Here is an 11,038-nt window from a genome sequence, read left to right as displayed (position 1 = left end):
ACCCGGAAGAGGGTGTCGGCCTCTTTAGGGAGTTGGCTGCATCAGGAAGCGGCGAAGACTAAGATCAGGACCAGAATCAGAACCTGTATCTGTATCAGCACTAGCACCAGTACCAGTACCAGTACCAGGATCAGGACTGAGAGTGACTGGGATCTCATAATAGGACCTCAACCACTACATTCACAACATTCGGATAAGGAAGTGCGTTCCGGTTTGTACGAACCCGGAGCCCTAGTGTAAAAGTTTACTTAGCTGAAAAGTGACCGAATTGCTGCGTTAGCTGCTAAGTGCTAACAGCTAGCCTGCTGCTAACGGGGAAGTGACGCTGCCAGGTGAAGTCAGACTCGACCCACAGGTGTGTTTTCTTCAGAGGATTTGCACAGGTGAGAAGGATCCCCTAGGTACACCTCACCTGGTCCTTGTTAGCTTTGAGCTCTGCTAACATGCTAACTGGCTGATAGGGCGGTGGTCGCTCGTCAGCAACAGAAGTTGACATGCTAACAAATCAGCAACGCATCGGAACAAAAAAAAAGCTAATAATTATGCTTATAAACCACTGGAGATGATGTTGGTATAAAATAAACTTTATCCACAGTTGGAATTAAAAGTAATGAATGTACCAGTTTTCGAATGAACCAAAACTTCAACCCCTCAAAGAAGACGTTTTAATAAACTGCTCGGATTAAAGTCAGTCCGCCCAGTTCTTAAATAAATCACGTCTTTATGATGATTCATAGTCTAAATGATTTAGTTTATTCTTCAATGAATAAGTTTGAAATCTTAGTATGTTTGATTATATTTCACTTTATTCTTTCTTATTTCCTTCGAATTTCACAAACATTGTGAAAAACATCTTCTGACATGTCCTTGTCTTCAGGCAACTAACTACTTATTAATCAACAAGAGATGACTTATGTGTATTTGTCTTTCAGATTAGTTTATTTCTCAAGATTTCTGAGTGGTTCTGCTTAAATAAAAAGCAATCAAACAGCAAAAGTCATTGTCTCTATTTTGCGGCAGCAGAAATGGGGCCAAGCATGTAGATACAGATGAAACAGACAGGTCTGAACGTGACTGTGCTAACACCTGGATTCAACCCCCGCCCCCTCCACTTCACCACCACTATGTGTTTTTTGTAGTTAAATAAAAGGATAGATAACTCTAGGACTATTTTCAGCATCAGATGCATCCACTGCTGAAAATAATTGGTAGTGGTCGGTAGTGAGTGTTCTGGAAACAGAGAGGTGGGGTTTCACCTGTTCTCGTTGTTGTTATTTCTCTACACAAACTGTGTCTGTCAGTTTAACTCATCTGCTGCTGTTTTTTTGCAGCAGAGGAAAAAGATGAGTGGAGGAGTGAACAGCATTGAGGCCGTGAAGAAGAAGATCAAAGTCCTGCAGGAGCAGGCGGAGGAGGCAGAGGAGAGAGCTGAAAGGCTGCAGAGGGAGGTGGAGAAGGAGAAGAGGAGCAGAGAGGAGGTATGGACTCCTAAATAGAGGTTATTCCTGGGTGGGTGATTCTCATCTGAGCTAGTAGAATAGAGTCAGCTGATAAGTTGGTTTTATTTGCTAGAAAAAGTTTGTCTTGCAACAAAGAAACTAAAGAAAATCTCCTACTTAGATTCCACCCAACTGACCTTTTTTTTTTTCTTATACTGAAGTGCTTGTTAATGTGTAACATTACAGTTAAAGACAAAATAATTGGCCTCCAAGAACTATGGAATATTTCACTAAACCTCTTCTCTAATGTTTTTGAATCGCTCATCAAAACTTTCTATAGTAAAATATTCAGCAGTGTGAAGGCCTCTAGTTGGTTCATTTTGGGAAGTAAAACAAGTCTACAGTCATTTTAAGAGGGAAGGCTATAGAGCCATTTCCAAGAGTTTCAGAGTCTTAAACAGCGGTTCAGTCAAGGAGACCAATTTTTTTAGAAACAAATCTGGGTGTGTTTAGAAGTGCAAAATGTCAAGAAACTTTGGATAGGGAAATAGTCTGAGATGTTAACAAGAATTCCCGGTTCTCTGCCAAGATAATTGTTGCTGAACTGGCCTCTTCCAGACTTGATGTTTCAAGAGAGACTGTTGTGTGGTCTCTTCATCGGGCAGCTTTGCCAAAAAAAAAAAAAAAAAAAAAAAAAAAACTCACACAGAGGCCCATTAAAGTCAGACCGACAGTTTGACGGTGAATGTTTGAAACAGGTGGATGAGTTTTGGAAGTCTGTCCTTTGGTCTAATGAGACCAGACTTGAGCTGTTTGTGGACATGGATCCTGTCTTTGTTTGGCGAAGGAAGAGAGGCCTTCAACCCTGAAAACACATTTCCCACAGGTAAACATGGTGCCAGCAAAATGCCGTGGTTTGGCTGTTTCAGACAAAGGGAACCTTGTTTGGGTTTTTGGGATCATGAAGAAAGATGATTATATTGACATCTTAAAGGATAAGACCACATTTAGGTCACTGCGCAATCTTCAAGGTTCACTGGTTGAAAGAAGAGTAAATCCTAAAATATTGTCAAATTACAAACAGATTAAAATATTTAAAACGAAACGCATACGTGTATATATGGTCACATACCATGAAAACCTAAATGTAATGAAGAAGAATATCTGATAAGTCGATTGTGTAGGATTACTGAGGTAATTGCTGTAGTGGCTACACACCAGATGTTGATATTCACTGTTTTGATTAATCTGTTGAAGTTGAAATACATTTCAAAGATAATAACATAATAATATTTAATAATCATATTAATAACAGTTGTTAATGTTAACAGTAATTTAATTATCAGACTGTAAACTGATAATTAAAAAAACTGTAACACTGGTGGTAGCTGAGGCTTAGTTCTCGTTCTTCAACTTCTCAACAATTACACGACTTGTTCTGTGTGTCTTGCAGGCAGAGAGTGAGGTGACTTCTCTGGGTCGTCGCTTGCAGCTTACTGAGGAGAATCTGGACCGAGCTCAGGAGAGACTGGCTGCTGCACTTCACAAACTGGATGAGGTGGAGAAGGCAGCGGATGAGAGCGAGAGGTCATAAACACCTGACATGTCTAATCTCACCAAAAACACCACACTTGACAGTTTGTTAGTAGCTTGACATCAGTGATTACTTGAATATAATCTGAGTCATAATTTCTCTACTTAAAATTCCTTTATGATTCCCATCAAAATAATCTGACTGCCCACTGAATTGTAATTTTAATAAATGGATATTATTGGAATCAATAATCATAAGCTCCCCATTTTAGACAGTGGATGCGAAATAACACCAGCAGTTACACCAGCATCGGCCTGCTGAAAAAGCACCACGGATGTTGTTTAACTTGTTGTCACCCCCCCACAGAGGCATGAAGGTGATAGAGAACCGAGCTCTGAAGGATGAAGAGAAGATGGAGCATCTGGAGGTTCAGCTGAGAGAAGCTAAACAGATAGCAGAAGAGGCCGACAGGAAATACGAGGAGGTCAGATACACACTGAGCTCTACTGACAAAATTATTATTTATTATCAGACAGCCAAACCTGATGAAGCATCACAATCTTGATTCAGTTTTCTTTAGAATAATCTGAGTTTCAGGGCTAGAGGCCGACCTCTAATCATTGTGATGTGACTGGATGTTTGATTGATGATGTTACTGGTCTGATTGTTGAATTACACTCTTTGTTTCATTGATAGGTGGCTCGTAAACTGGTGATGGTGGAGGGAGAACTGGAACGAGCTGAAGAGAGAGCTGAACAGGCCGAGAGGTTCCTATCATGAGAGTGCACGCGCACGCACATACACACACACATACGCACTTGTCTCACTATACTTGTGAGAATACTCACTGACATGATGCAGTGCTTCCAGCCTAACCCGACTTATCTAATTGCCTAAACTTGATCCTAATTCTAACCCTTTATACGCACTCCGGTTAAAATGTCCTCACAACAATAGCTTTTAAACAAATTTTGTCTACATTTTTTGTCTTCCCAGTTTACTCAACTGGTCAAAATCTAATTAATTTCTCAGTATATAACCATAATAGAGATGCACTGCACAGACTCGGATATCTGACACTGCCGATCTTATTTAGAAGCACTATATTTTACGTTGTGCACTGAAGCGCATAGAGCTGTGACAATTTCCATTCCTCGCTGTTAGCCTGCTTCACTCACCATCTCAAAACTGTCACTCTGGGTCGGGCTTAGCCATGCTTTAGGCTCATTGTGTGAGCAGTACCAGAGCCGAATTAGAGCAGGATACAAGCAGTGCTTCCTTGTTTTTAAAAAACAAACTCCTGCTCACAGGCTCTGTTGTGCACCTCACAGGTTCATACAACATGTTGGAGTCGTGGAAGTTATTTACTGTGAGGAAAGAAAATACAAGGCAGCAGCACAAGGCCAAAATAAGGAGTAGAGCAACAACCAAAAAATACTAAGTTCCTTGTTATATTCTTCTGTTTCTGTTACCTGTCCAGTAACCTGGAGCGCTTCTGTTTTGAAATTTGTTGAAATGAGAGAAGATGAAAATTTTTTTTTACAAATTGGAATCGGCCAAAATCTGAACTAGCAAGTCAGACTTTTAAGAATTGCAATCTATCAATCTGTTATATTGACACTGTACACCTAGCTGATTACACCTAAAACAATTGAAAGGTGTTTAGTGTCTGTTTCACATTTAATTAAATTTATGGGTTTGCTCTAAAATATTAGATGTTAAATATCTAATTCATTCATCTAATAATCACATTCATAACTTTTTGCAGTGAAAGTATAAATAATAGCTAGGTAACAGCTAATCCCAACCCAAGCAGCGTCTTTCCATCTGCCTCCGTTATAGTACAAAGCCACTGATGCTAAAACAGTTTTAGTGAACTTCCAGTCAAAAAGCACACGGAGCGTGATTCATTAGCATCTTTTTTTCTGCAATTAACTAATTGAAATATTTGATCAAAAGTATTTTGTCAGTTTGCCTTTCAGCTGTTCTGGATCAGTTCTTTGTTATATTTACTAGCAAATGGATAAAAGGTCCAGAGTTGATTAAAAATATTACTGTCACTGAGCAAAGAGAACTAATCCATCAGAGCAACAACATTGGATGGGAATGTCCAGAAGATAAAGGAAAAACTCCTTTTATAATAAGATCCAGAACAGCCCGCAGTAGGTCAGTGAATCTGCATCCCTGTCGACAATCAACAGAGAAACCACCAGCGTAAATATAGAGGGTTTACCACAACATAGAAACCACTGGTAAATCTCAGAAATAAGAAAAGTTTAATGCTAGTGATTTATCCATTAGCTTTTTTTAAATGTGTTGCTGCCATCAATTTAACAATGATCTTGGTTTGTTTTCTCAGACTAAACATTTGACATTTTCTTTGTTCTACTGTAAATAAAACATGGGTTTATGAGCTCTGCGAATCATCAATGTGGATTTTTCACAACGTTTTTGGTGGAGTGTCGACTGGTCACATTTAAGACAAAGTGTACAACTGTTAATTAGTGGAATTGATAGCTAACTCCTTGAGTTGTAATTATTCTTTATTTGGTTCATTTACGGAGTCAGTCCGTAAATGTCCTGGCTCAGGTGTTTTTGACCAAACTGTTAAATTAAAGCTGACATAGACACATTAAACACATCTGTTTTATGTCTAATCCGCTGGAGGAGTCATTGTCCAGATGCTTAGTGACCTGTGTTACTCAGGTAGTCAGTTGAAAAAGTAGACATCCAGGATTACAACAGAAGATCCAGATTATTTTAATCTGCAAACAGGTTTGGTTTTTCAGTCTCAGATGCTCTGAGTTTGACTAAAGGACCCACGCAGTGCAGTTAAATGCATAATGACCTCATTTGTGTTGCTTCACTAATGCTCTGACTTGCATCTTCTTTTCCTGTTTCCATGGAAACATCATGATGCTGCACCTGCATGTCTACCTGTCTATCTCCACCTGCCTCCTCCTGTTCCCCATCCCCCATCACAGTAAAGTTCGGAGGTTGGAGGAGCAGTTGAGGAGTTTCGACCAATCACTGAAGAGCCTTCAGGCGTCAGAGGACAAGGTACAGGAGGGTCATATGACCCCCCCACCTGACCTCCTCCTGACCTCCAGCAAACTCTGACCTTTAGCTTCAGCTCCTCCTGCTGCTGCTGCTGCATGACTCTAGCCTGACACACACACACTCTTACACAGAAACACACCTGACCTCTGACCTTTGACCTCTGACCTGCAGTAAGACTCGGATGCTGGAGGAGGAGCTGAAAACCATCTTCACTAGTTCAAAGTCTCTGGAGGCCCAGGCTGAGAAGGTAGGGTGGGGGTTGGGGGGGGGGGGGGGGGTGAGAGGTTTACACCTGGAAGAAAACCTGAACGTTTATTAAAAAAAAAAAAAAAAAAAAAACATGGGATAGTGGTCCACAGAGACCTCCTGGATCAGGTTTGCAGAGAGCCAGTTCATCTTTTACAAATTTTAATGTGAGCTTGGTTCTGAGCTGGACTGTGATCTATGTATGTTGATCAGCAGACGGATCCTGGATCAGTTGTTTCTTACGGTCTACTGGCTTAGGAAGGTGTTGGATTTAAATGGTCAGAACAACCACGATGCAGCGTCACTCTAACCCTTTTGGCTGTCTCTCTGTCTCAGTATTCCCAGAAGGAGGACAGGTACGAAGAGGAGATCAAGAACCTAAGCAGCAAACTCAAGGAGGTGAGAAACGTCTGACAAACTGAACAACCCACTTCCTGTCTACCTGTTGACTTCCTCTTTACCTGCTGACTTCCTGCGTTTCAGGCGGAGACCAGAGCAGAGTTTGCGGAGCGTTCAGTTGCTAAACTGGAGAAAACCATTGATGGACTGGAAGGTAAAACTGATTTGGCCATTTTTATTGAAATATAACCTGTAGAGGTAAATAAATGCACTGTGACACACCTGAAGAACAGGTGCTTGTTCCAGGAAGTGGATTTAGTGACACTTGGAGTTGGAGAAAATGGTGTTCATTTTCAAAAACAGACATCACTTAAACTACTGTAGTTACTGCAATAACTGTGAGTTGGTTACTACAGTGAACCTGCTGCTCTAACCTGATTTTGAGTCTGAGGACACCGTTTGATGTCAGAGTCTGTGTGAGACTGATGATGAAGATTTTGTGTGGAGAAGAAAAGTAGCTGATTACTTCTTCACCCAGATCCTCTTTACTGATGTTAGCAGTTAGATACTGTGATCTCTTAAAATGGGAGCTCTGTGCTCAGCGTATCCGTTGCCATAGTGAATTATAAAACTGGAGCTTGACTGTTGTCTGTTAATTCATTATTAGTTGAACTCATCAGGTTTAGGCTATCTCTACTCTCTGGAACAGGTGAGCAGAAAGGGGTGGGGCCTGATGACTCATTCTCTCTCTGCAGATGCTCTGAGTGCAGCAAGAACCGCCAACATGGAGCTACAGGCAACTCTGAGTCAGACGATGGAGGAGCTCAACTCCTGTTGAACCCCTCCCCCCTCCCAGGTGTCCTTAGTCCCCCTCCCCGAAAGTGGACGTCAAGGCTTCTGCTATCCTCCACCCTCCTCTAAATAATTCCTGCTGTCACACATTCCTTCTTCTTTATTTCCTGTGTGGAGTTTTTCTCCTATGTGCTGCCCTTCCCCCTTCCCCCCCTGCCCAAACAACCACATCTTTCCCCCCACCCACTGATGGTGCCAACCCCCTTTCCCTTAATCCCCTCCCAGTATTATGAGGGGGACAGACAAGGAGCTGAATGTTTGTGTTTAAAGGGAGTTAAATGGTAAACAACTAATCCATTACTAACTAATTCGTTTTTGATTGATTAATCGATTATAGAGAACTTCCTGTTAGCCAATTACTATTTGTTTGTTGTTTAAAATAGCCAATCGCAGTGAGGCGTTCCACTGCCACGGTAACACAGGGGCCAATAACAGGTCGGAAATACACCCCCTACTATAGGTAACCTTGACCTGAAGAACAAATAAAATTAAAATGTTATCTGGAACTCTGTGATGTCATCACTGTGCTGATGTCACAGCTCATTGTAATAAATCATATGTGAAACAGGATTTTATAAAATAAAAGCACCGTCACTGGTTTTTAGATCTAAACTGAGACTTTGTTTTTTTTTTTTTGTTGTTGTTTGTAATTTTATTTCTATTACAGGGTTCAGGGGTTTATCTGTGTTTGCCTGTACAGTATAGTAACCCCAGCTGTCAGGTAAAGGTTGTACAGTAAAAATTAGAAAACATTTAAAGACCTTTTTCCTCATCAGCATACTGACAAACTTTAATAAATCAGTAACTTGTCCATCAGGATTATTCATCAATAACATTATTGATCAGAGATCAGCTGACCGAGCTGCTTCCTTGGCTAGAGTCAGGATTGGCTGCAGTTGCTCGTCTAACGAGGGGGCATCGGCCTCGTTAGTGATGATCCAGTCAAACTCCACGCTGCTGTCCAACCCGCACTCTGACTCTGCATCATCCACCCCTGAGAGACGAGTTAATGCAAGTAAACACATGCCTTGGGAGACACACAGAATGACAGCTAAGTAGACAGGTAAGTCTCACCTGCTGTGAAGCGCCAGCCTCTCTGTTCGCGTGTTTTTTCTGTACATTGAACTCTGACGCTTAAAGTCTGTTGAGGAAACTTGGACCAGAACCACTGAAGGTCTGACAGCCGGCGTGCATCACTTACAACCTGACCAATCAGAGAGCACAGAGCATTGGCACCTGGCCAATCAGGATAATGGCAGCCAGATAAAATACGAGTTCGAAACTGAGCTGAGTAAAGTCTAATTCATGTTTAGTGTGGAGGGAGGTGCATGTCCTACTTTCCTCATTGATTTAAAGAGAAAAATGAAGGGTAATGTTTTTATGTTTTCCTGTAATAATTGTATTAATCAAGGAAATGTGTACATTTGTGTTATTCATGACAAAAACTATGTTGGAGAAATTAAAGGTAGACTAAGTTTTTAATAAGCAGAATATTCTTTTAGAAGTGATGGGTTTTAATACATGAGCAGAATACATGTTTGTTTCCTTTTCCATCAAACAAAAACAACAAAGCTGAGCCTTTATTTCAGACCTTTGCTGGACGACCTATCAGCAGAATATGTACCGGTAATCAGCTCGCTTTTTAAGGCCTTTAATGAGAGCAGATCATCTTCTACACAACATTTCAATTTAGACCTGTTTGGGTTAGGCTTAGCTATGAAGCTTATTTTCTGAAATTATCAGCTGGAAAAAAAAAAATTAAACAAAAGGATCACTCAGAGAACTGCCTTTTCAATCATGATGCCAAAATATTGTTCTACCAATATTATCACTCTGTGGTTCTATGAAGTGGAGCTGTGAAGTGTGAACATACGGGAAAATGTCTTCCTCAAGCGATGTACTTGCTCATAGTAATTTCAAACACAGTTCCTAACAAATCTTAGTCCTACTTTTCAATCCAGCAGTTTTGTAAGAAGCTGGAGCTGGAACTCCCCAACCCATGTACAGCAGTCTCACCACTGAGAACACTGCACTTTCCTGAAAGTCACTGAATCTCTCTAAGACATAAAGGCTGTGCCTCTCTGTAACCATTCCTTGTCCTTTTCACTCAGCTTCTCTATTCTGGACCATCATCTTGGGAACTCTGTCCTGGTCTTAATCCCACTGGAACAAAACGCATTCTGGTTTGTGTGACATTACTACAAAAATGACAGAAAAACAAAAGGAAAAGGAGAAAAGACAAGATCAGCTGATGATGACATACCCAGATTGGTTGGCTTGCTCCTCTGGTTGCTAGGCGACAGAAGAACCCAGGGTCCTGACATCGCCGGGTTTCTCCCCAGCAAATCATGTCGGCCCGATATTGCTCCTTATACGGACCAGGACCCAGCAGCTGGTCCAGGTTTAGATTGTGTTCCTGCAGGAACAGGAGTAACCACATGTTGTAACCAGGGGGCGTAACCTTGGTAAAATGTTGTATGTGTGTATCAGCAGGTGTAGGTCTCACCTGAGCATACTGTTGTTTGAGGGGCCCCGACAAACGCAGGATGCAGCAAACATCAGGCCCCAAACTGCAGAAAAAACAGGTGACGTAAGTGCGCTTGTAAAATCTCAGTTTTCATTCACATGTAAAATTTTTGCTGTTAAAAGTTTTTGGCTTGTGAGAGTACATTTTTGTTGACAGAAGCAAAATGAGAAAAAGTGAATCTAGGTCAGGTAACAAGACTGAGGCTCTAAAGGTAAACACATGATCTCAGGCAACATGATGTTTACAGAGGCTTCTCAATTTTTGTTAAATTGATTTTTTGCTTTTGTGTTTGAAGTTGGTTCTGTTGCAGAATAATTTAACAATTGACTCTGTTTAAATAAACTATGTTTATTGTGCTCGTCAAAGGAACAAGGAGACTCACAACTTGACGAGAATCAGACTTGTTTTTTTTTTTTAACTCTGCTAAAGCTTGGAGTTTGTGAAACGTTTCTGCTTCTGATCAGATTCATTTGAACACATTTCGTTAGTTGTCATAGCTGAATCACTTTATTCAGCTCCACAAGCTTAACGTGAATGATTCACATTAAAAAACAGTAAAGCACTAACCGCTCCTGGATCAGGTGTGTCACATAATCCTTTCCAGACTTCCGTTTCCCACTGAAAACGAGAACTAGTCTGGGTTCCGAAAGTTGGTCCCCCATCTATCACTAGTTAAACTTGCTAACTAGCCCAGACCAGCTCCGGGTTTCTGAGCTGAGTCAGACGGTCAGACCACGCTGGGCCGGTACCGTAATTGTGCGAACTAACAGGAAGCCTTTAACCATGGACAGACAACTACTCTCGGAGCAATTTCAACAGACACAGAAGTGTCAGTTTAATCAGCAATCGATCCAATTCGGTTAACTCTAAACCCCAAGACAACTGTTTGAGGAGAGAAGTCAAATTATAAAATGAAGCTTTTATCTACAGTGACTATGTTTACGTGCGTTACGACAACACGTGATTATCGTCACTTTGTAGACTGAACCATTCCGAGAAGGTGGGGGTGTTGATCAGAGGCCGAAAATGATTAGATTATAT

General features: G+C 41.1%; 2 protein-coding genes across 4 annotated transcripts; one reads left to right on the top strand and one right to left on the bottom strand.

Annotated features, from left to right (window-relative positions):
* Nucleotides 1–4: 4 nt before the first annotated feature.
* Nucleotides 5–7,474, top strand: LOC113170450 (tropomyosin alpha-3 chain-like). Of its 3 annotated transcripts, none has more exons than XM_026372560.1 (9): nt 5–383; nt 1,335–1,478; nt 2,893–3,026; nt 3,340–3,457; nt 3,670–3,740; nt 6,205–6,280; nt 6,616–6,678; nt 6,763–6,832; nt 7,374–7,474. In XM_026372560.1, exons 2-9 carry the CDS (start codon nt 1,344–1,346, stop codon nt 7,454–7,456), a joined length of 750 nt encoding a protein of 249 aa, XP_026228345.1. In that variant the 5' UTR covers nt 5–383; nt 1,335–1,343; the 3' UTR covers nt 7,457–7,474. The 3 variants fall into 3 exon arrangements, with proteins under 3 accessions (XP_026228345.1, XP_026228344.1, XP_026228343.1); XM_026372559.1 differs by lacking the exon at nt 6,205–6,280 and adding an exon at nt 5,958–6,033 and having other exon boundaries at nt 1,332–1,478; XM_026372558.2 differs by having other exon boundaries at nt 6–383; nt 1,332–1,478.
* Nucleotides 7,475–7,483: 9 nt separating this feature from the next.
* LOC113170451 (phosphomevalonate kinase-like) lies at nt 7,484–10,950 on the bottom strand. Its single transcript, XM_026372561.1, has 5 exons — nt 10,565–10,950; nt 9,977–10,040; nt 9,734–9,886; nt 8,545–8,674; nt 7,484–8,464 (listed from the first exon to the last, which is right to left on the bottom strand). The coding sequence occupies exons 1-5, from the start codon at nt 10,657–10,659 to the stop codon at nt 8,313–8,315; spliced, it is 594 nt and encodes a 197-aa protein (XP_026228346.1). The 5' UTR covers nt 10,660–10,950; the 3' UTR covers nt 7,484–8,312.
* Nucleotides 10,951–11,038: the final 88 nt, after the last annotated feature.

This window comes from Anabas testudineus, chromosome 16 (assembly GCF_900324465.2).
Source record: "Anabas testudineus chromosome 16, fAnaTes1.2, whole genome shotgun sequence".
NCBI lineage: Eukaryota > Metazoa > Chordata > Actinopteri > Anabantiformes > Anabantidae > Anabas > Anabas testudineus.
The sequence above is the reverse complement of the archived record's forward strand: the minus strand, read 5'-3'. Positions and strand labels throughout refer to the sequence as shown.

Bases quoted from the DNA above. Each gene is read 5' to 3' on its own strand.
- LOC113170451 (XM_026372561.1), bottom strand. From the start codon at position 10,659: ATGGGGGACCAACTTTCGGAACCCAGACTAGTTCTCGTTTTCAGTGGG. The intron at 9,887-9,976 runs GTGAGACCTACA...CTGTTCCTGCAG, and splicing joins TCAAACAACAGTATGCTCAG to GAACACAATCTAAACCTGGA. The intron at 8,675-9,733 runs GTATGTCATCAT...CTGATTGGTCAG, and splicing joins GAGCAAGCCAACCAATCTGG to GTTGTAAGTGATGCACGCCG.
- LOC113170450 (XM_026372560.1), top strand. From the start codon at position 1,344: ATGAGTGGAGGAGTGAACAGCATTGAGGCCGTGAAGAAGAAGATCAAA. The intron at 3,458-3,669 runs GTCAGATACACA...TTTCATTGATAG, and splicing joins CCGACAGGAAATACGAGGAG to GTGGCTCGTAAACTGGTGAT. The intron at 6,679-6,762 runs GTGAGAAACGTC...CCTGCGTTTCAG, and splicing joins TAAGCAGCAAACTCAAGGAG to GCGGAGACCAGAGCAGAGTT.